This window comes from Erpetoichthys calabaricus, chromosome 12, assembly GCF_900747795.2.
Source record: "Erpetoichthys calabaricus chromosome 12, fErpCal1.3, whole genome shotgun sequence".
Lineage (NCBI taxonomy): Eukaryota > Metazoa > Chordata > Cladistia > Polypteriformes > Polypteridae > Erpetoichthys > Erpetoichthys calabaricus.
The window spans coordinates 2,067,160-2,090,253 of NC_041405.2; the positions used below are offsets into that span (position 1 = coordinate 2,067,160).

A 23,094-nucleotide genomic window follows, 5' to 3' on the forward strand; every position below is an offset into this window, starting at 1 on the left:
TGAAATACAAACGTGATTACAACTGATGGTAGGTTATATAGTGAATCATCATAATCTGCAGATCACGCAGCTGTGAGGTCGGTTTAGTTTAGTGGAAGGTAAATACTCAGTACATGTTGATTTACTTTGTGTATTCATATCTAGATAACCTTTTGTTTTCCTTGTTTGTATTTTATACTTTTATGGTTAAGGAGATCATTTCACTTAACCGTTATGACATAAAGCATCGCGAAGAGTGACAAGATGATGCGCTGCCTCTCTTCTGCTTGTATTCAGGTCTTCACAAGACTTCACAAAGCAGAAACAATTTATTAAAGCTGAGGTGTCAGTGTGCCAACAGAGGATGACCTGCCCACGTGCGCTGAAATACCTCGTGACAGGGACTTCAATCTGTGTATGCGGTCTTCTGATGTTTCATTAACTTGTATTGGGGATCTGTTTGCCATCAGTAAGAGCTATCTGAGGTGAAAAAGAGGAACATAAGCAAAATATACAAGTTGGTACATCTGCTGACAAAGTAAAAAATTAAATGTTAGGGTGTCAACCAGGCCAGCCCATTTACTTGAAAAAGTCAGAAACAAAAAAAATAAATAACAGGCACTCGGGTCTCTCATACCTTCAGCTCCAAGATGTTCCACTAACAAAAGGCAAAGCTACTGCAAGAAGCAGTCAAGTGTTAGGGTGGGAGTGCCATCTTGTGGGTTGCTCATCTCCTACTTCCAAAATGGGACTGGAAGTGGTGGAGTCACTTGGCCTTACTGGGTGTCTTCTCAAAGATGTGGGTGGAAAAATAGACAAGGTGATTAGCGATTGAACCCCCTAGTGTCCTGGGGTGGTAGCGTTTATCTGTGACAAGGGTATAAAGTACCATATATATCATTTCCTGATGTAATTTTTGGTTTTAAATGTCCCTGTTAAATCTGACTTTGTTCATTTACATCTTCAGTGTACCTCAACTTACAAATTAGGCCAAACGTTTAACATCTAAAAACTATTATAAGCTTTTGGGGTCCACATTTTCTATTTAAGCTGTCTTTTTTGTCATACAAGTGAGACATTTGCAACATAAATTTGGAATTTGCTATTTTGCACAACAAAAAAAACCATAAACATTTGAATTACTGGCCACATCTAAAGGTAGAGAAAATGGGTGCATCGTTTTACAAATGCCACCGCACTTTGTTATCAGGCTTTGTTGTCAGAGTAGCGGCATGCAACTTTCAGTCAGGTATGTTAACTTTTCATTAAGGCATTCAAAGTATTTTCACTTTTGTTTCGTCAGAAGCAACACCCATATTGTTCAGATATAACTCAGCAGGTGTGCTTCAGATGACATCTTCATTCGCAATGGAAGCAGCTCATCTGTCCCTGTCCTCAGATCAGTGCACCAGCTCGGTGTTTTTGGGCATCCTGAATGACCCAGTCATTATCCCATGTGGACACAACTGCTGGGATCAGTCAGTTACAAAGGGAGCCTACAGCTGTCGTCCATCCAGAAGAACATTTACTGGGATGCCAGAACTTAAAGGAACATTTACTGGGATGCCAGAACTTAAAGGAAACATCACAGCCTCAAAACCAATAGCCGTGGTTGCTCCATTTCAGATATATGCTGCACCTGACGATGTGCCCTGTGATGTTTGTACTGGGAGAAAACTGAGAGCTGCGAAGACCTGCCTGACCTGCCTGGCCTCCTACTGTGAGTCTCACCTGCAGCCTCACAGACAATCGGAAGCTCTGCAGAGACACAAATTGGAAGAGCCAACTGGAAAGCTTGAAGAGAAACTCTGCAAGAAACACCAGGAAGTGTTGACATTGTTCTGCAGGACTGAAGAGACCCGCATCTGCTCAATGTGCGTGGTGGCTGAACACAAGAGGCATGACATAGTGACACCTGAGGAAGAGAGAGCAAGCAGACAGGTAATGGGAGGACTGGGAATGGCAAGGGTTTACTGGGGTCCGGACAGAGAGGTGTCTTCATGTTCTCTGAGGACTGAGCACAATGAAATTCGTGCATAGTGAAATGATGTCTGTTTGCTATCAGTCAGAGACATTAGAGAAAGGAAATGGCAAATATGTAACAGCGATCCTGTCGTACAGCCCTGGCAGGCTGGTTTCAGTTTGGTTTTCCTTCTCCTTGTCAGTTTTATCCCAGTGATCTGGTTTTCTTCTGCATAGTAAATATGTGGACGCTTGGTCAGTCTCAGCCAAGGTCCTGCTTCAGATGCTTATTTAGTGTACATTTTGACTTATCTATATGTGTAGCTATTTCATTTGCTTTTGATTTGCAGTATTCTTTATTTTTTATGTATGTGTATCTAAACCTGCGTCATGTTCCATGTGTTTTATGGGTGGTATTCTCGCTTTCGCTCCACCATCTAAATCAGCGTTTCTCAGCCTTTAAGTATTTGCGACCTGAGTTTTCATAACAGTTTTAATCGCGCCCTCCTAACGTTTTTTCGAAAGGAGCCCACTAATACCAATTTGTTCTTTTTTAATTAATGATATATCATAGATGCATATTTTATTATACCTACTTAACTTTTATCGACGTTTATCTAACTATATTTATTTTTCTAGTATCAGAATGTAGTTTAAGTTAATTTGTTTCAATAGATGTATTTTTCATATTTTCGATTCTTGTTTTCTTTTTTTCACATCTTCGTGCCCCCCTAGGGGGGCCCACCCCAGAGTTTGAGAACCACTGATCTGAATTTTGTCCTGAAACGCATGATTCCTCAGTGAGGCTCTCATTCTGATGGTCCATTTCTCCTTTTTCTCTTTATTTTTACCGTTGACCACAAACTCCCTCCAGGCCAGTCCCTCTGGTCTCTCACACATTCAGCTCCAAGCTGCTCCATGGATGTCCACTCCTTTCTCTTTCCTCATTCTCCTTTTGTTCTTCCCTTTCTTATAACCTTTGGATGGACTCCATTCTTCCACACCCGTCTGCTTTAAGATGTCTCTCCTCCATTTTTTCTCCACGCAGAGTGAGTTGGAAAAGAGAAACAAAGAAATGAAAAAATTGGAGGATAAAGAGAAGAAACCAAATGAGTTGGGGACCATAGTGAGAATTGAGGTGAGTCCTGCATGTTCAGCGCAGCGGTAACACATTTTTTACATTAATATTTACCTTTATTGCTGAAAAAGTTTGAAAATAAAAAAATCACATTCTTTGAGTCAAATTATCAATATTAACAGTAAATTTCACACATTTGAAAAAATTTGCATTTACCAGGGTGGCCTACGAGAAAGTGGCCTGCCTCCACTGCGACGACTGCATTACGTGGTGTAGAGAAGGTAATCATATTTGGTACTCACATTTACAGAAGATGTTGAAAGTGATCTCCCTGTGCGTCAATACATCTCTGTGCCCGTTTCAGTACGTTCACATACACTTTTTGCAACATCATGGGACTGATTCTCTGTATCGTATTTTCAATTTTCAACTTTGGTTCATTTACAATCCGCAGAATTGTCACTTGTACGCATTGACCACTTCAGCACACTGCCACCACAAAAGTGGTTTCCAGGGATCAGATAGCAAGGAAACGAGGCAGGCGGTCTATCCGGCGGCAGACAAGACAGGAGTCGTCTTGGTTAGTGGCGGGACACTTTTTCGTGGGCCACCCTTTATAAAGACCCACAGCCACTCCCAATTATTCTCCACCTTCATATCAATCCTAATAAAACTGGTGGCAGCTTTCCCTTTATAATTTAAAACGTTATGATTCTAGTTCTCTTTTGTCCTCCACGTCACCAAATACCACAAATCCTCTAAAGCACATCGGGCTGAAGTGAACGTCTCTCTTCTTCTAATCAGAACTCTGCAGACGGAGAAGTGCAGGAACACGGAGACCTTTGGGTCTCTACTTGAGCCCATTGAGAGCCTGAGGTCAGACGTCACTAAGGTGATTAGGGGGCATGAGAGGAGGAGAAGGATTGGATTAATTAGAAAACTGTAAACATTATAAAACCAGTAACATGTTGCCAATTTTATTTTTGGTGTTACATCCGTTCTGATATCTTTTTTTGTAATTTTTTGAAATTATATATGAATGAAACAAAGTTCTGCTCTTTTCCATTCAGAGATTCACAGAGAAGAAACTGCAGGAATGTCAGGAGACCCTCAAGTTTTTGCCCCAGTCCATTGAGAGGCTGTGGCTGCATTTCACCGAGGTGATTGAAGGTCCTAAAAAGAGGGAAGTGAGTAAGGCTGAAGAGCTGATTGAGAGAGTGAAGGAGAAGATCAAGGAGCTGAAGAGCAGAGACATTGAGCGGGGTAAGGTTTCAAAGACAGGTGACCACACTGCATTCCTACAGGTGAGCCTGCCAGTCAAGAGGAAACCAGAAGGCCTCTTTGACACACAAGTCTTTGTCTCTCGTGTTCTCCATACCTCTGATCTCCACTTATTGAAGGTCCTACCTCTCTGTATTCTTCTTGGAGATGAAGGCACCTCCAGCATCATTGTTATTAGAGACTTTGAGGAAAGATCTTTCTCATTTGAAAATGGTTGTACAGGAAATCAGCATCTGGCAATTTGTGAAAACTAGTGAGACTGGTGGATTGCGTGTGTCTTTACATGTCCTCCTTGGCAAATTCAGATGGACGCTGAAGTGGACCAAGAAGCGATCCTGCTGCCATAGACTCTAGACTTGCTCTTATGTTCTTCTTTTCTGTTTCTCTCCACAGGCACTGACAGTCTGCAGAATCTTCAAAGCAGAGATGACCTTTTAAAATGTAAGTCTTCTAGTATTCATGCATTTAAATAATCAAAATTTTTTTCTGCACTCTGACTACCAAAGGCATTGTGAAATGACAATTTCCCTTTGGAGATTAATAAAGTGCACGAAATACCAAAATACCAAATTTACAAATTCTAAGTGGCAGTTACACATTTTAAGTTTTATATCCATACTTACTATTGAAATTCATTTTAGTAGTTTTGACTAAAGTCCACCAGGTGGCAGTGTTACACACTGACATTATTAGGCACTCAGGTCTGTTTAAAGCCACCTTCTACTTTGGAGAGATTAGGTGAGGCCCACCTTTACATCACTTTACCTCACTATATGTCAATCGATTGACCACCGGTGCGACTCTTCTGCACCTTGGACATTGTGAAAGGTGCTCGTCACTTCAGCGAGATTAACGAGTGGTTAATGCATTGAAGGAAACTTCCAAAAGCAGACAGTTTCCACCACGAGTTATAAAGTTTTCGTGTTAACGGTAAGAATTGTGTGATGGTGCCATACATCTAAATGACCTTTGGGTGGACTCACGATAATAAGGTGCTTTATAAAATGTAACCTGTCTGTGTATTTTATATGTTAGTCAATGCACTGTGCTCATACAATGCACAATGGCCGGTGGGCCAAGAAAAAGGAGGGAGGTAGCAAAGGAGGCACTGAAAGACTAAAAAATAGAAAGGCATCAGGACCAGATGAAATTCTAGTAGGCATGTGGAAGAGTCCAGGAGAAGAGAAGTGTGGTGGGATCAGGGCCATCTTAACAGCATTATAGAACATTAGAACATTAGAACAATCTGGACGAGATCAGCCCATTCAGCCCAACAAAGCCTGCCAGTCCTATCCACTTATCTTATATATAATTCGCCAGTCTACTCACTCACTCACTCACTCACTCACTCACTCACTCACTCACTCACTCACTCACTCACTCACTCACGTTCGTCCGAAGCCAAATGCGCAGTCGCCTTCTGTGCAGCTGCCCGAAAAACCTTACAAGACCGACATCGCGGTAGGCGGCGGATTTACGGGCGTGAAAATTCAAAGAGAAAGGCGACTTCGATTAAAGCTCTAGAGGCCTGAAAGGCGATTTCGACTACAGCTCGAGGCCTAATTATGCATTCATTCAATACACCTATATCTGGTTTGTGGTGCTCATACTTCTTACTATTGCACTCGTTCCCGTTTCATCTTACGTTGTCGAAACGGGCTCTTTGTCTAGTTTCTTCCAATAAAACATCAAGTCGAGTTTTGAATGTCCCTAAAGTCTTACTGTCTACCACACTACTTAGTAGCTTATTCCAAGTGTCTGTCGTTCTTTGTGTAAAGAAAAACGTCCTTATGTTTGTGAGGCTAGGGATCTGCATTGGCAATTGGAAGGTTGCTGGTTCGAATCCCATAAATGCCAATAGGGACTCTGCTCTGTTGGGCCCTTGAGCAAGGCCCTTAACCTACAATTGCTGAGCGCTTTGAGTAGTGAGAAAAGCGTTATATAAATGTAAAGAATTATTAAAGAATTAATGTTTGTGTGAAATTTCCCCTTTACAAGTTTCCAACTATGTTCACGTGTTCTTGATGAACTCATTTTAAAGTCATCATTTTCATCCACTTGACTAAATCCCTTCATAATTTTAAACACTTCAATCATGTCACCTCTTAATCTTCTTTTTCTTAAAGTGTAAAGCCTTAGCTCTTTTAATTATTCCTCATATCTCATCCGCTGTAGCCCTTAATCATACCCGGTCGCTCTTCTCTGGACCTTTTCTAGTGCTGCTATGTCTGGTGCACTGGCACTCCTAGCTACACAACCACTCACAGGAATAAAAATGTAAATGGTCAATAAAATTAAACATATCTTTATTGTATTGGTACGTCCAACATAATCAGTGTTTAAACAATAAAAAACATGTTGTACAGATTAATCAATATAAACATTTGAACAATATAACATTAGCCTTGAAAAACACAAACATTTGCAAATATATATGAAATTACTATGAATTATTTATTATTAATCAAGTGTTCAACACAAACATTTGGGAAATTTCTTTGCAGAGAATTGAGTTGAACTGACGGTAACGTAGACACTTTTACGTTATGTCGTGCGTGAGATCCGTACACAAATACAGGCACATGAGATACGAAATCAGAAGCGAATGACAATGTCCACTTGTAACAAAATAACAAATATTTCTAGTTTAGTATAGTAGAGTATTGATTTATTGACAGCAAGTCACAACATTCATAGATTAGCATGGGGCCCCTGTGCTCGTGGGGACCCCAGGTAACTTCCCAGCATGCCCATGCATTAAGACGGCCCTGGGTGGGATCCACTGCAGAACATCTAAGAACAGCAGAGAACAACGGAGGAGCAGTTTAACACTAGGACTGGACATGGAGAAGGATTGTGAAAAGTACAGAGGGATAAAGCTGATGTCACACACAAGGAACATTAGGGTTACGGTTATAAAGAGAAGGCTTAGGGAAGAAAGCAGTCTAATTTTGTTTTTGAAATAAAATGTCCACAGTCAAAGATTTTAAGAAATGGTGATTTGTCGCTCCATGGCGATAGCAAACAACAAACTTGAGAGACAGAGATTAAGAAAGAAACTGAAAAAGTTTCAGACTTTGAGGATGTGAGGGTTTGTCGGATGGTACAAGTGGTTAACATGTACGCTGTTATCAAGTCACACCTGATGCTAAATACGAAACTAGACGGGTCCTCACATTCGGTTTGGTTTGACAGACCAGCTGGTGCAATTTTTACTACCAAAATATTTTTTTAATTCTGTTTTTTCTGAGCGCTCATACATTTTGGTTTCAAATTCAAGGTGAAGGACTGTTTTATATCACAGACTGTTCATTTCTATGTGATGTTGTTTCTTGCATTCCTACTTTCCTCTACTCTTTCATAGAGTAGTTTGTCTTTTTTCCTCATTCTCCTCTTTGTCCTTGTCATTGTCCTCCACTTCCTCCTCCCTGTCTCCATGTTAATCTTCATTCCCCTCCTTCTCTTGTTCCTCACCTTCCTTTCATAACGTTTAGTACTTACACATCACTTCCATCTTCCCTTTCTCCTTCATCTCCAGTGTGTCTCCCCCTAACCTCCATGTCACACAAGGCCAGTGGTCTCACTTCTCTTTATTCATCCAGCTCTTTCTCTGCTCGTGTTCCTCTATTCCTCTGTCTGCTGATCACAACTTTCTTCTTTTGATCACAACCTTAATGTTTTTATTTTATTTATTTTTTCCTTTTTGATTCCTCCATCATAGCTGGCCACTCAGTCCACAGTCCGCACAGGGCACTCCTTTCTTTCCTGTTGCTCCCCACACAGACCCGCACCCTGACCTCCTGACATTGACCTCATCTGATCCCACCTGACTGTTATTGTCTCAGGCATGCTAAAGGGGTTTGAGACCTCCAGAAATAGCCACAAAAGAAATCCAGGACCTTCACTAGCCGGCCTGGAAGATCCTCACCTCTGACCAGTTCATCCCCAACAGCTACCTGCAGACTTATGGCCTAGCAGGCCCAAAAATGGGAAGGTGGCTTATAATGATGAGAAAAATATCAAAAGAGTCCAGAGGAATATTAGAAATACCCAGCAAGGAAGCAAAACTGTTGAAAGTCGTGTAACTAAAAGGCAAGAATGATTTTTCATAAATGAAGAATAAAAAAAAGAAAGAAAGAGAGAAAAATATTACAAAATCATTCGCACAAACAGAAACAAGTTACTTAAAAGGCAATCCAAGTTAACAAGTCCCAGTACATTTATCCATGGAGTAGAATCCAAGGGCAAAGTATAAATAATATAAAAGAACATCCAAAGGATAAACACACAGAATTTAAAAAAAACGTCAATGCACAACCGCCTGGGTCCTTCATCTCTGGGTCTTAAACAGGCAAAATGAGGGTTCTGGAGTGGTGACATGAGGGTGGGCCTGTCTCTAGGGGTACCACCCACAGAACACAACAAATAAGCTCCCATTTGAAGATTTAGTACCCTGTGACAGAAAAATAAATAAAACTCCCAGCAATCACAAAAAAACACCCCAATTCAACAAAAACGGCAAACCACCATAAAATGTGTAAAGATGGCACATAACAACTGTAACAGACTGAGGTGCCACCCTCACTGGTCCACAAGACCACTACACATGTGCCCCACACCTCTGACTCACAATATTGACCTCAGATGTTTCATTAGTTTATTCAGTGACATCACAACAGTCATGTGACACCCGGAGGTTCATGAAGAGTCGCAAATGAAACTCTTTGTGTTTGTCGCTTTGCTCCTCTCAGGTCCAAGTCTCCAGTGTCTAAGTGTCAGCTGACTTCTTCACTTCTTTAATTTCTTCCCATTTCAGACTTCTGTCCGCTCACTCTGGACTTCAGCACAGCACACAGAAGGCTTCACCCGTCCGAAGGGAACAAGAAGATCACAAACATAAGGAAAGTGTTCCCGTATCCTGATCATCCTGACCGATTTGAAATTTGGCCTCAAGTCCTGTGCACGGAGGCTCTGAGTGGGGCTCGCTACTACTGGGAGGTGGAGTGGAATGGAGAAGGGGTTGACATTGGAGTCACATATAAAGGGATACAAAGCAAAGGATGGGGCATGAACTGTCTCCTTGGAAACGATGACAGGTCCTGGTGTCTGTACTGCTCTGATTCCAGTCACAGTGTGTGGCATAATAATACGAAGATCGACATCAGCTCCTCCCCGTGTCACAGAATTGCCGTCTATCTGGACTGTCCTGCAGGCTCCCTGTCCTTTTATAGCATCTCAGACAGCACGACCCTCCTGCACAGATTCTACGCCTCCTTCACTGAGCCGCTCTATCCAGGCTTTAAGGTTGGAGCAAACTGCAGTGTAACAATCTGTCCACCAGACCAGTGTGTCCTGAGTCCCCTGTAGGTCTCTTTATGTCTTCTGTCACAGAGGCCATCTTGTTGACTTGGAGTCTCATGCTTGCTGCCCTGCTTTCCATAGTTCAAGAGTGAACCTTGAGGGCAGTCATCAGAGAACCTCCATGAAAACCTCCATTTCAACCTTAGGTGCCATTCCAGCTTTACCTCCAGTTTCTGTTTGGTATTCCCAATGGCCGTGCAGTCCAATCCTGTTTATTTCATTTAATTCAGTCTAGCTTCACAGAGGTTAGCACTGTCACCTCACTGTCACTGAGTTCAGATGACAGCCTGGTCACCATCTCTGTGTGATTTTTTTTGCAGGTGTCTGTATGGGTTTTTCTCTTACTCCACCACTTTCTTTTCCAGTTCTCAAAGTCCAGTGTTTTTAGTAAGATGTCAGATCCAAACCTATAATTTCTAAGTGTGTGTGCAGACTAACATCCCATTCAGAGTTGTGACAGCTCCCAGTTAGCTTTTGGGACAGCTTAGCTATTAGCTAAACAAACGGGCTTGATGGACTGAATGGCCTCCTCTCGTTTGTCAGATTTCTTCTGTTCTTACATGCCGTACGATTGATTTAAGTGGATTCCTACAACGGAAAGTTGAATCTAGAGATGGTTGACTCCTCCAGTCATATCCAATTATCACCTCAATGACACTTTTGCAATTTTGTTCACCAAACCGCTTGGAGCTCCTTTTGACACTGTCTGTCATACGGGCCTGCTCCTGTGTATTGTGGTTTAGGTCTTTTTGGTTGGACAGGCAGCAGTGTGTTGTGATGGGATCTCACCGATGGCACCTGTCACTCAGGGTGTCCCCCAGGCTCAGTTTTAGGGTCTCTGCTAATTTATATTTAACTATTTCCTTCCTGTCAAATCATGTGTGCACATCACCTGGCCTATCACTGCTATGCTGTTGATACTCAAATATACAGAAAAACCTCCACATTTCTTCCACCTTCTGCTCTTATTGCTTGTCTGATTGACATCAAGTCATGGCTGACATCTACTTTTTTAAAATTAGATACTGAAAAGACAAAAAAAATGGAATATTTTTGATTGTGAATTAGTCTCAGTTGGGGAAGATGGCCCAGTTCGCATCATTAGTTGATGACATTCCTGTTCAGACTTCTTGATTCTTCTCTGCCATTTGTTCCACACATTAATAACTTAGTCCAACTTTGACCATCTTGCCAGATGTTGAATGTTCAGCCCATGCTTTGGTTACATCCATGCTTGACTGCTGTAATATCTCATTGGTTGGTCTTTCAAAGTCTGCTTTAAGCAAACGACAGAATGTTCCAAGCCCTGGTGACACAAAACGCCATCTTTGGGGGTATTACATCGACTCCCGCGTGAATCTGGCACTCATCACAATGTACTTCCATTTCCTTACAAAGCCTTAAACAATCAGCGTCATCTTATCTTTCCGACATCCTAAATCTGCCCGCAGCTCCGATCATCTCCAGTCGATCCTCTGCCTGCCATTCCCAGGACTAGGAAGAGGACAACGGATGATGGAGCCTTCGTGCCAAAGCTCCAACCTTCTGGAATGCTCACCACCAGTTTTTGAAAGTAGACCTAAAACTTCTCCTTTCATGATCTTCCTTTGTATGATTCTGTTTTGTTATCCTTTACCAGTACGTTTTGATGTATTTTTAACTATTTTTGTTATGCTTTGTACCTTGTCCTTGGGCTCTGTAAGGCGCATTATAAACAAAATGTTTTATCGTTATTAATATTATTAATGAAAAATTATGCAAAATAAATAACTTTGATATTTACAAAATGATTGAAGAAAGATGGCACCAGGTTATTAATAGGAAATTATTAATGGATATGATTAATGGTTTTGTGAAGGACAGATATTATAATATTCATTTAATTTTAGGTCCGATTGAATGTAGCTATCTTATAAAAGGTGATAGTTATAGATTTGTAGATTTTTATTAAACCTTCAAAATATTTGAACATACTTACTTGTTTAGGATTCTTTATAACAAGTGTAAAGAGCTCAGTGTACCCTCTGTGGAAAGGGAGAATCAAATTGGACCCTTAAACTTTGTTTTCTAGGATCTTTACTTTGTTTTTTTTATTTATATATATACAGTATATATATTTCAAAGCACTGAAACCCTCAATTTTGTAAATATAATGTTGTTTAATGTTTAAAAAGAAACTTTAAGAAGAAAAAAATGAAATGTTGTGTTCACAGGAGCATGGAGCTAGAGATGTATGAGAGATTTCAGTGTTTGATTTTCAATAAATCTGCAAACCTTCCTGCAAACGCATCTTCACTTTGTCATTCTCGGTTACTCAGTGATGGGCAAAAACATCACATTTATGAATCATTAGAGAAGACACCACCAGCTGTGAAGTGTCTCAAAAACTGACTGATCCAAGATGGCAGAACTTCCAGGGAGAAGGACTTCCGGCAGGACGAGGTGGGTCCAGGTGGGCGGACACAGGAAGTGACATCAAGGGCATTAATGCTGTCAATGTTCTGGTCTGCGTGAGGGAGGAAGAGATGCGGTGCTAGTAAACAGCACCACCCTGTGTTTGGGGGGGAAATTACTGTCACCTGAGCCCTTAAGCCGTCCCCAGTGTGCACACACGTGACACCATTTAAAATGAAAAAAATCTACAAAACAATTAAAGTGTGCAGTGAGTGACAGGGCCTGAATACTTCCTGAATCTACTTAATATATTTGTATGTAGATTTTCTATCAAATCTTTTAAAATTTGTCGTGAAACTTTGTACTTTAAAATTTTCTACATTCAGAAAAAGTGCTGTAGTAACAAATATGTGTTTACAGTCAATAACAAAACAGATGAGAAAGTGTTTTCACTATGAAAAAAGTGTAATATATAGGCCAAATTATAATTCATGTTCAAATCTCCCAATTATTTGTGAAAAAATGGATAGGCGGCCATGTTCGTTCACCTACAGATAAAGAGAATACAAACTCACTGCTCAAATTATTAGAACGCCTGCCCAACTGTTTTTCAATGCAATTACTTAATCAGCCAATCATGTTGCAGCAGCACAACGTATAAAACCCTGCAGAGCAGAGACGAGTCAGGAGCTTCACTTCATCTTCTCTTTAAGTCCCAGAATGCAATCTCACTGACTTCAACTGGGAATGATTGGTGCTGCCAGAACGGCTGCTTTGGCTACTTCTGATGATCTCCTGGGGTTTCCACGCACAGAAGTCTCTGCAGTTAACTCAGAATGGAGACAACAACAAAACAACAACCAGTAAATGGCAAATCTGTGGATGAGAGACTTCAGAAGAGAATGACTAGACTGGTCTAACCAGACAACAAAGCTCAGAATGGCACCCTCTACAACTGTGCTGAGCAGAAAAGCATCTCAGAACACACAGCACGGCACACCTTGAGGTGGAGGGGCTACAAGCTTCACTCCTGTCGGCCAAGAACAGAAGGATGAGGCTGCAGTTGGCACAGGCTCACCAAAACTGGAAAGCTGATGAATCATGATTTCTTCTGAGGTACCCAGATGGTGGGGTCAGAAGTTGAATCCTTTGCGCCAACTGGTCTTGTGTCCACAGTCCAAGCTGGTGCTGATGGTGTGGGAATGCTTCCTTGGCACACTTTTAACACCAATCGATCATTGTTGGAATGCCACGACTGATGTATTGTTTCTGACCGTGTGCATCCCATAATGACCACAATTGTCCCATCTTCTAAGGGCTACCTCCAGCGTGGCAACGCACCATGTCACAAAGCAAACTGGTTTCATGAACAGGACAAGGATCACCAGATCAGAATCCAACAGAACTCCTTTGGGATGTGGAGGAATAGGAGACTTGTGGAGTGAATGTGCAGCCGGCAGAAACTGAGTGATGACATCATGTCAGCATGGACGAAAACCTCAAAGGAATGTCTTGAACATCTTGTGGAATTCATGCCTTGAAGGATTGAGAGAGCAAAAGGAGGAGCAGTGCAGTAGGAAGACAGTGTGTCCTAAGGACTTGCTCACACACACACACACACGCACACACACACACACACACACACACACACACACTCTCGTTTTTATTTTATGTAGCTCAGTTACGTAAGATGTGTTGTTATCAGGGTTATGGTTACTGCAAATCTAACCTCATCTAAAGGATTGTTACTTTCACACAGTAAAATCTGAAATACAACTCCAAGCCACTTTGTGTTTTTTATTTTTCTCTTTTGGGTTACAATGCTGAACTTCACAACTCCAAACTCAATTAAAGAGGGCAATAAAATAACAGAGACGTGGAAGAACAGATGACATCTGGGCTTGTTTCATTAGAAATTCACTTTTCAAGTCCAACTCGTGACTTTAGGGACATCTTCCATTTTTAATATATAATTACACAATAGTGGGATAGCAGAATTAGAACTTATATGACTGTTGTGATGAGCTGTACACGGTGACATTAAGATCACATCCATCCATCCATCCAAGCCCCTCAAACCAACTGTTCAGTGGTGAGAAGTCTCAGGGTCTCCTGTTAACAAGGCAGGAGTTGACCTTGAAGAGGATGCTGATCCATCAGAGGAGGGGATGAACTCACACAACAGGGGATCTAAAACTAAGATCTGTGAGATTTGGGGGATAAACTGAAAGACTCAGTGAAACAAATGAACACTGAGGGTACATGGAAACCCCCCACTGAGCCTGACCAAGGCAAGATCTGAACCCTGGTGCTGTGAGGACAGAGCTGTGCCATAGGACTGGACCGTAATAAAACAAACAGAAAGAGTGGACCAGTCAGCCCTGACCTCGTTTAACACCCGTTTAAGACACCAAATTAAATGAACTAAAAATTGCAGATGACAAGGACTTGACTCTCATGACATGTCTGTCCCCATGGCTTTGGTCTCTGTCACGCATGAGGCTGAATTTTAATTTTAAACCATTAAGAGGTTGCCGCCATGTGGTCATTGAGAGTATTAAACACAAAATAGGGGTGAAGGATTGAGGGGCTTTCACTGGGAATATCTAGGAAGGGAACTTAGCTGAAAAGTGTCTGTTCTCTCTCAGCCACATTGAAGGCTGGTGGATCTCTGGAATTTTCCTCGTCTCTAAAGTTACAATTCAGCCAGTGTGACAGAAATGTGAGGTGACCGGCAGATGTCATTCGCTACTGGCCAGAAGGGAGCAGATTGTCACACTAGAGTCTGGTAGAGGAACATGAAACGATGCATAGAGTGGCTCATCAAAGGACGCCTTGAACCTGTACAGGAGGGTCACTGTGTCTTCTGAGATGGCATAAAAGGACAAAGAGCCACCTGGACAGTCCAGATAGATGCCTATTCTGTGACTGTAGGGGGCGTCAATTACAGTATGCATCTTATTAAACCAGAAAACATATACGCAATCATCATAGCACAAAACCCAGGACTTGTCATTGTACCCAAGGAGGATCTCGACACCGTTTCCTTTCCTGTGAATTCCTTTACATGCGACTCCAATTGCTGTCTCGTCTCCACTCCACTCGACCTCCCAGTAGCAGCGGGTCCCACTCAATGCCTCTGTGCACAGAACTTGGTTCCAATGGTCAAATCTATCAGGGTGATTGGGATACAGGCTCTCTGTCACCTCACATGTCACCTTCCTGTTCTCTTCAGACAGGCACAGGAGTCTGTGTGCCGTGTTGGGGTCCAGGGTGAGTGGACAGAAGTCTGAATGGAGAGACAAAATAAAATGTGTGCAGAAATTTGCTGATACGGTGAGACATGAGACCTGAAGTGAGGGGAGCAGAGCACCAAACACAAAAAATGCCATTTGTGACATTCATGAACCCTCAAGTATCACATGACTGCTGTGATGTCACTGACTCTAGGAGTGAATTTGAAATCAAACATCTGACATGAATAAAATGAAATGGTTTATCATCAAAGTACTGAGAGTCAGAGGTGTGGTGCTCATGAGAACCAGCGGTGAAAAGCACCTCCATCTTTACAGCGGTCCACTGTCAGTTGTTCTGTCTACATGAGGTCACCATGCAGAACAGATGGACTGTGGAGACTGTGTACTGAGTGAGTGACTGGCATGGAGAGATAAAGTAGGACACAAAGCAAAAAGAGTGAGCCAGGGGTTAAAAGGAAAGAGCTGAGAAGTGGGAACAAAGGGCTCGAGTGACGTGGAGAGCAGGAGTAGACACAAAGGGTCAAGGAGAAAGTGGAGGGAGAATCCTTGACGTTATTTTTGGACAGTGTCCTCCATGTGACTTTACGGTTCAGGCCCTTTAAAACTGTCAGAAGAAATATCTAAAGATTAAAGGCAAATTAATTCATGTGTAGGACTGAGAAACTAAATTAGAAAAAATAAAAACACAGGTTTAATCTTTTATAGTGCCTTTCTATAAGGAATGCTCCCCCCAGCTGATTTATAGGCACTGAACTGTTAAACAGTTGCTGACATCCGTATTTGTGGAGATACAACAAGCCAGCAGGATGCACCACAGAGTTAATGAGTAACAGCGCCACCTGGTGAAGTAAAATCAAAGCTGTCGTGACTGGATATTGTTCGTTGTTATGTTATTAGTTTGTTCATGGAATTAATTTTGTTGTACATGTTTCAGAGGTCATTATAGCCATTCTAGGGGTAAGATTTATCATTTGAAGATGTTTTAGTATACTGTAAATTTTTACATGGATTTTGCTCCCATTGATTTGATTATCAGTTTGTATAGAAGTGTGACCCATTTTGTGATACACACCGTTTACTTGTGGCCACACACCGTAGACAAAATAAATTCAGAGAGGACTAGCATGCAACAGCAACTTGTGAGATTGAGCAATAAAAGATCTGTGTTGCAATTAAATGTCTGGGGCTCGACTGAACGAATTAACGAGTTGTCTGCCCATTGCCGAGAAGACGGGGCGAGCAGTTGAACCCCATTTGTGATGGGGAGTGGGGCCTGCACAGAAGGAAATCCCCAGTTAAGTATGAGTCATAAGCTTGATTAAGTCCCAGCTCTTTGTACACGTCACTCGTCACTAATGCTGATTTAGTGAGGTCTTCAAGTCAGCCCTGCTGCTATTGACGAACTCACAATGAGGTTTCTAACGGTGAACCTGCAGAAGGATCACTACTGAGACGGAAGGGGTGAGAGCGGAGGGACGGTGTCCCATCTGACATCTCCATGCCTGACCCTGCCCACTTGTCCCACGTTTCCCTTTTTCTGTTTAATGGAAGGGTTTTGCCAAGTGTTATTAACCAAAAAGGCATTGTGATGAGTTAAGTTGATTTTCACTATCCACGGTTTCCATTTCTGCAGGTTTTTTCAGGAACGTAACCCCTACAGATAATGCAAACTGTCTGTACTGCATTTATTTATTTGCATTCTCCCACTCTACCATTTCATTTTATACTGGTACCATCACTTTGCATGGTTTTGTCAAATGGTCACTACGTATTTGCCAGAAGTCATGAATGACTTAATTTCTGGGGATATGGGTTTTAATTGTCCGAGTTTGTGGATATCTCAACAGAGTTCATTTGTGTATTTCTGGTTTTTTGATCTTTTGTTTGCTTTGGGTTTTTGCCTATGAGTTAGGATTACATTTTTTATTTTATTGTTTAGATTTCTCGTCTATTCAGTTACGAATTTTTGCTTTGACTCCTGTTTCTCTCCTGGTTCATTCTCTTGCCCTCACGGCATAACGAAAGCCACAAACAACACTTTGACTCTTTCCCTGGTGCACTGCGGACACATTTGACCATCTTAATGCTGTTACACTGCTGGGCTTTTTTCAGGTTTACCAAATCATGAAAATCTATTTTAATAAACGAAACTCAGACAAACTAGAATGAGACTTACACTTTAAAAGGTGATTTCTACATCTCAGATTCTGCAGGATGTGACTTGAATCATCAGCTCCTGAGGAGAGAAATGGAAAAGTAGTGAGCCTCAAGCACTCGTGACAAGCTGAACAGCTTTTATCTCACTGGGTTTACTAAGGAGGTGTCATGAGGACACCCAACCCACCGGTCTCACTGGTCTTCACAAACTCCCAGTCACTGACATCCTCCAGACTCTTCATCAGGTCACACAGATCCAGAGTCCTCCGGAAAATATCGATATCAATGGTGATGTCAGTTCCATCTTCCTCTCTAGGGGGGTCACAGAAAGACAGGAACTTCTACAACAGGAAAGGAAAAGGAAGACAAACACAAGAGCCAAGAATAGGTGTGTGTCAAACAGGCCTGCCCGTCTCCTTTAGATTGTCCCTCTCACCTTTAGAAAGTGGATGTGGTCGTCTGTCTGTGAGAGCTCGGCCAGCTCAGCATCTCTCCTCTTCAGTGCCTCAATCTCCTTCTCCAGTCGCTTGATGAGCTCTTCGGCCTTTCCCACTTCCCTCCTCTCATACTCTCTAATGACCATGGTGACCTCTGACCTCAGCCTCTCAATGGACTCAAGCACAGCCCTGAAGGTCTTCTCGTATTCTTGAATTTCCTTCTCAGCAGAAATCTGATTACAAGATGACAGAAATCAGTTTGAGGCCCACGTGCTTCAGAGGAGCTTCAAAATATGGAGACACTGAGGACTGCTGTCAGCATAAACGCAGAGGAATCACAAAGTGGAAACGTGTAAAGGGAGAGCTGCCAGCAGTCAGTTTGGACTTGATGAGCAGACAGCAAAGCACAAGGAGCAGGTTTGCCTTGATATGCCGGGCTTACGTTTCTCAAAGTACTGATGTTCTGCTTTAAACGCCTACACTTTTACTGTGCACGTTGAGATATTTAGTCAAAGGTTCTAACGGCTCATTTTCAAACTTTTCAATGTAATAAAGGCACAGAGATAGAATAAAAATGTTTTAGCCCCCCTCATTGTACAATTCTTGCCCGTCGCTCAGTTTCATCGTGTCATAAGAGCAGCACACGAGACTCACCTGAATCACCATCACCATATCCTTGATCTCCTCCAGTTCCTTCTCTTTCTCCTCCATTTGACTTTTCATTTCAGTCATTTTGTTTTCCAGCTGAGTCTGTGAGGAGACAAAATGAAGGAGACACATGCGAGGAGTGAACAGAAATTGATGAGACGGAGTCCACTGTAAGATGCAAAGGATAGAAGAGGAACAAAGAAGGAAAGACGAACGAGAGGACCTCAGATTGGCATCTTGGAGCTGAATGTGCTTTCCATGGCACTTTTAGTATTTCTTACCCGTAAACTGCATTTTGTACAGCTTGAATCGCCTGTATACATGCAAAAGTCAAATAATTTAATGCTTAACACTGTTTTGCAATAAATTTCCAGGTCCTTTCCGAGATTTTTTCACCAATGCCCAGTGTAGGTGGACTTCTGCATCATAAATGTTTTTGGTCGTTTTACTGCGGACGGAGATGTCTTTGTAAACGATGTGAAAATGCTCATGTGGACGGAGATTGAAATTGATTTTGTTTCAAAAAATGCAGTTTGTGGACGTAGCCTTAGTAATTCAGAGCCTTTCTGTTCCTGATTTAAAAATAAAAGTAAACGAGTCTGACCATCGTTCAGGAGTATATTTGATTCAGTGCTCACCTCAATAAGCTCCATCTTTTTTTTTTAATACCAACAGCCGCAGCCTATTGAGCAGAACTGTGATGTCGGTAAGCAGAGGTACTGACGATGAAGACTGAGTTTGAAAAGCAGCAGTTGAGATCCGTAGGATACTCCATTAATGAACAGCATATATGGACCTGACAATTATTTTCGACGGGTCAGTCAGATGATGTATTGAGTTTGACTTTGAAGAGAACAGGTATAACAGCAGGGAGAAATGACTGGCATCACATTTCAGTATGTTGTGGTGCTGCGGCTGGACATTGTACCCTGGGGATTGACGTCATCCTGCTCATTTTCACACTTTGATTTTAAGAAGCTAATATCACAGAGCAATACACAAACATAGCTAGTGAAACAAGCACCTTAGGAAGCGTTTACTGGAAGAACCCAAAATAAACACACACAATAGTAAAACAAGAACAAGAAAATACAAACACATCACTCCAGTTCTTAAATCGTTACACTGGCTGCCGGTTAAGTTTAGGGCGGATTTCAAAATCATCCTTTTAACATGTAAAGCCTTAAATGGCCGAGGTCCGGCCTACTTGTCTGAACTTATCATGTCTTACAAACCAGATCTCAAGATGCCGGTCTGCTTATGATTCCAAGGATTAATAAAATAACAGTGGGAGGCTGAGCTTTTAGTTACAGGACTCCCCTAAACTTGGATTGGTCTGCCTGCTACTATAAGAGATGCCCCTTCGGTGTCAGCTTTCAAATCCCGGCTGAAGACTCACTACTTCAGTTTAGTACACCCTGACTAGAGCTGCTGATTAACTGTACAGACTGCATCTCTGTTGTCAGTCATTGGCACTAAAACATAAGTAACATGATAGTTATAATGTGTTACTAACCCTCACATATTCTGTTTCTCTTTTCGGTACTCAAATGTGGCACTTGGTCATCTCTGGTGGAGGATCACAGGAATCGTGGGGTAGAGGGGTCTTTTCATCGGATTGGCTGGCCCAGAGCTGACTCAGCAGTGGAATGGCCAATAGGGGGAGGCAGCTTGATGGCTGAGTTCTCCAGTATTCTGAACAAGATATCATCTACTGTTGAATTCTGCTCCGTACTTGTAATATTTTTATTTTACTATTATATTGTATTGATGATGACTTGTGTTCTGTTCTGTGTATTGTATTGTATTTGCTCCTTCTTTTTGACACCCACTACATTCCCAGCCTACCTGGAAAGGAGTTTCTCTTTGAATTTCTTTTCCTGAGGTTTTTCCATTTTTCCCTATAAGGGTTTTTTTGGGAGTTTTTCCTTGTCTTCTTAGAGAGTCAAGGCTGCTGGGCTGTCAAGAGGCAGGGCCTGGTAAAGCCCATTGTGAAACTTCTTGTGTGATTTTGAGCTATAGAAAAATACATTGTATTGTGTTGTATTGTAAATTATGTCAATTATGTACCTCCAATTCTCTGTAAAACAGACGGGGCGTGTTGTTCGCACCTTCCTAACCGTCCGCTTGTCCAATAATGACCCTTTTTTTTTGTAGTTTCTGAGCACAGTAAAGCAAAAATCAGCAATGCAGCCATTTGCCATTTTGAAAAGCCCATGGCCATATTTTCATGATGAATGGGTAAAGCTTGATTGCAAAATGTCAATGGGTAACCTGTCCGTCTCTTCCATGTACACGCAGAGTCCAAGCACCCATGTCATGGCATGTCATTCGGACCAAATGTATGGCAGTGTGAGCAGCTGCTTGACCACAACTTCTAAAAATGGCACAGTGTGTGCCCAGCCTAAGCCAAAACCCAGCCGTGGAAGGAAAGGGAAGTGGGGTCTTCAATTCAAAAGCACAAACCAGTTGGAGCAGGCGCCACGGGCATACATGGGAGGTCCATCTTCTGGAAACGATTTATTTAAAAATACATTAGCAAAAAACAAACGTGTTTGAGCATATGACTATATATCTGATATGTGGATCATGTGAAGTAAGTTGAGTTTTCTTTCATTGATATTTCAATATTTTTGCAACCCCAGACAAAGCTGTAAAAGTTGCAGAAAAATCTCAAGAGTTTTGAGGGCACTGTTATATGTACATTACATCGGAGAGCGGCCCCCTCGCTTGGTATTCCGTGAAGTCAAGTCTAGGGATGTTATCTTCACAAACCAATGGGTCCCCCTTAGTATTCTGATTGTGATGATATATGGATATCATATGGTGGGGGTCTGACTTGGCATTTCAAGCACTCAGTATACAAATTTAATATTTGAAAATCGACGGGTCCCCTTGGTGTTTCAAGCACACAGATACACGTAAATTGAACCAAACAGATGGGTTTCTGCAGGTTCCCCATTGGTGTCTTCAGCATAAAGACAGACATATATTACATTAAATAGTGGGGGGTATGGGGGGGTATGAATAGTTCCTCCCTGGCAGTGTATTTTGTATTTTTAGTTTTGTTTATAATGTGTGTTTTATCAATTGTTTGGTGTCCTTGAGTGTTTAGAAAGTCACCTACGAATAAACAAAAAGTATTATTAAGTGTTTGTAAATCAGGGTCTGTGATGGCTACAAAAATGGCCCCCCCTCAGACTTTACCACCCCACCCTTTTGCCTGAATGGTAGAGCCAGCCCTGGCAGGGGCAAGTCCTGGGTGGGATGCCACTCTCCCTCAGACGGGGGCACACAAACACTCTTGGTTACCCAATGAACCAAATGTCCACATCTTTAGAATACCAAAAACTCACACAGATGGGGGCCACCATCTTAAGCAGGTTTTTGAAGAACTGTGAGAGAGGAGCTCTGACCATCAGTGTGTGACCATCTTTGCCCAGTTTTTGTATTTCATTTTATTAATTTCTTTGACTATTGAGAAGCTGGACATTTTCATAATATCACATAATAAAGTAAAGAGCGTCATTCCACCAGATGATTCTGACCCCATCACCTCACCTGTCTCTCCGCTCTCTCCTCCTCAGGTGTCACCGTGTCGTGACTCTTGTGTTCGGTCACCGCACACATCAAGCAGACGCAGGTCTCGTCGATCCTACAGAAGATTTTTAGGACCTCCTGGTGTTTTGCGCAGAGTTTCTCTTCCAGGTTTCCAGTCGGCTCCTCCAGTTTGTGTCTTTTGTAGGCGCCATTCTCCTTGTGTGGCTGCAGGTGAGTCTCACAGTAGGAGATCATGCAGGTCATGCAGGTCTTCACGGCTCTCCGATTTCTAACTGGACAAACATCACAGGGGACATCGTCAGGTTCGGCACAACTCCAGGCTGGGTCCACATCGGCTTCCCTGGATTTTAAATTCTCAATTATGTCCTTTAACATTGCATTTTTGTTGAGCTCTGGTCTCACGTTAAATGTCCTTCTGCACTGAGGACAGTTGTAGACCCTCTCTTTGTCCGACTGGTCCCAGTAGTCATTTATACAGCGCATACAGTAGTTGTGTCCACACGGGATGGTGACGGGCTCCTTCAGGACGTCCAGGCACACCGAGCACGAGTACCGATCAGTGGACAGAGAAAGCTGAGGTGCTGCCATCGTGAACGACGATCTCGAGTGAAAGGTCGGCGTTAAAATTCGAATGTGAAAAACTCGTCGATGACTTCCAGGTGGGCGGGGCACAACTGAGCTTGATTGGCAACCACGTGGCTGTCACCTAGAAACAAGCATTCTGCATATAAGCCTGCTTTCTCATAAGACAGCTGTGCCGGCGTTTTATTTTTATTTTATTTCAGTGTACTTCATGATTAAAAATGCGAAGTGATGAAATACGAGCAGCGGTGCTGGATACAAGTAACAGAAAAAGGAGAACAGAATAAAACGAGAAGCAGGCAAATCATTGAGAAGAAACGAGTAGAACAGCGACGATCAGCTGACTCCGCGTATTTTCAAATTATTAAAAAATAATATTAATTTCTAACTCCTTACA

General features: G+C 42.1%; 2 protein-coding genes across 2 annotated transcripts; one reads left to right on the forward strand and one right to left on the reverse strand.

Moving 5' to 3' along the window:
* The first annotated feature begins 1,160 nt into the window (after nucleotides 1-1,160).
* Nucleotides 1,161-11,967, forward strand: LOC114661671 (tripartite motif-containing protein 16-like protein). The gene is made up of 5 exons (XM_028814833.2): nucleotides 1,161-1,920; nucleotides 2,990-3,079; nucleotides 4,090-4,282; nucleotides 4,694-4,741; nucleotides 9,117-11,967. Exons 1-5 carry the CDS (start codon nucleotides 1,330-1,332, stop codon nucleotides 9,665-9,667), a joined length of 1,473 nt encoding a protein of 490 aa, XP_028670666.2. The 5' UTR covers nucleotides 1,161-1,329; the 3' UTR covers nucleotides 9,668-11,967.
* A 2,147-nt stretch (nucleotides 11,968-14,114) lies between these two features.
* Nucleotides 14,115-22,778, reverse strand: LOC127525832 (tripartite motif-containing protein 16-like). The gene is made up of 6 exons (XM_051935154.1): nucleotides 22,116-22,778; nucleotides 18,561-18,656; nucleotides 17,906-18,139; nucleotides 17,657-17,810; nucleotides 17,489-17,548; nucleotides 14,115-15,344 (listed from the first exon to the last, which is right to left on the reverse strand). Exons 1-6 carry the CDS (start codon nucleotides 22,701-22,703, stop codon nucleotides 14,797-14,799), a joined length of 1,680 nt encoding a protein of 559 aa, XP_051791114.1. The 5' UTR covers nucleotides 22,704-22,778; the 3' UTR covers nucleotides 14,115-14,796.
* Nucleotides 22,779-23,094: the final 316 nt, after the last annotated feature.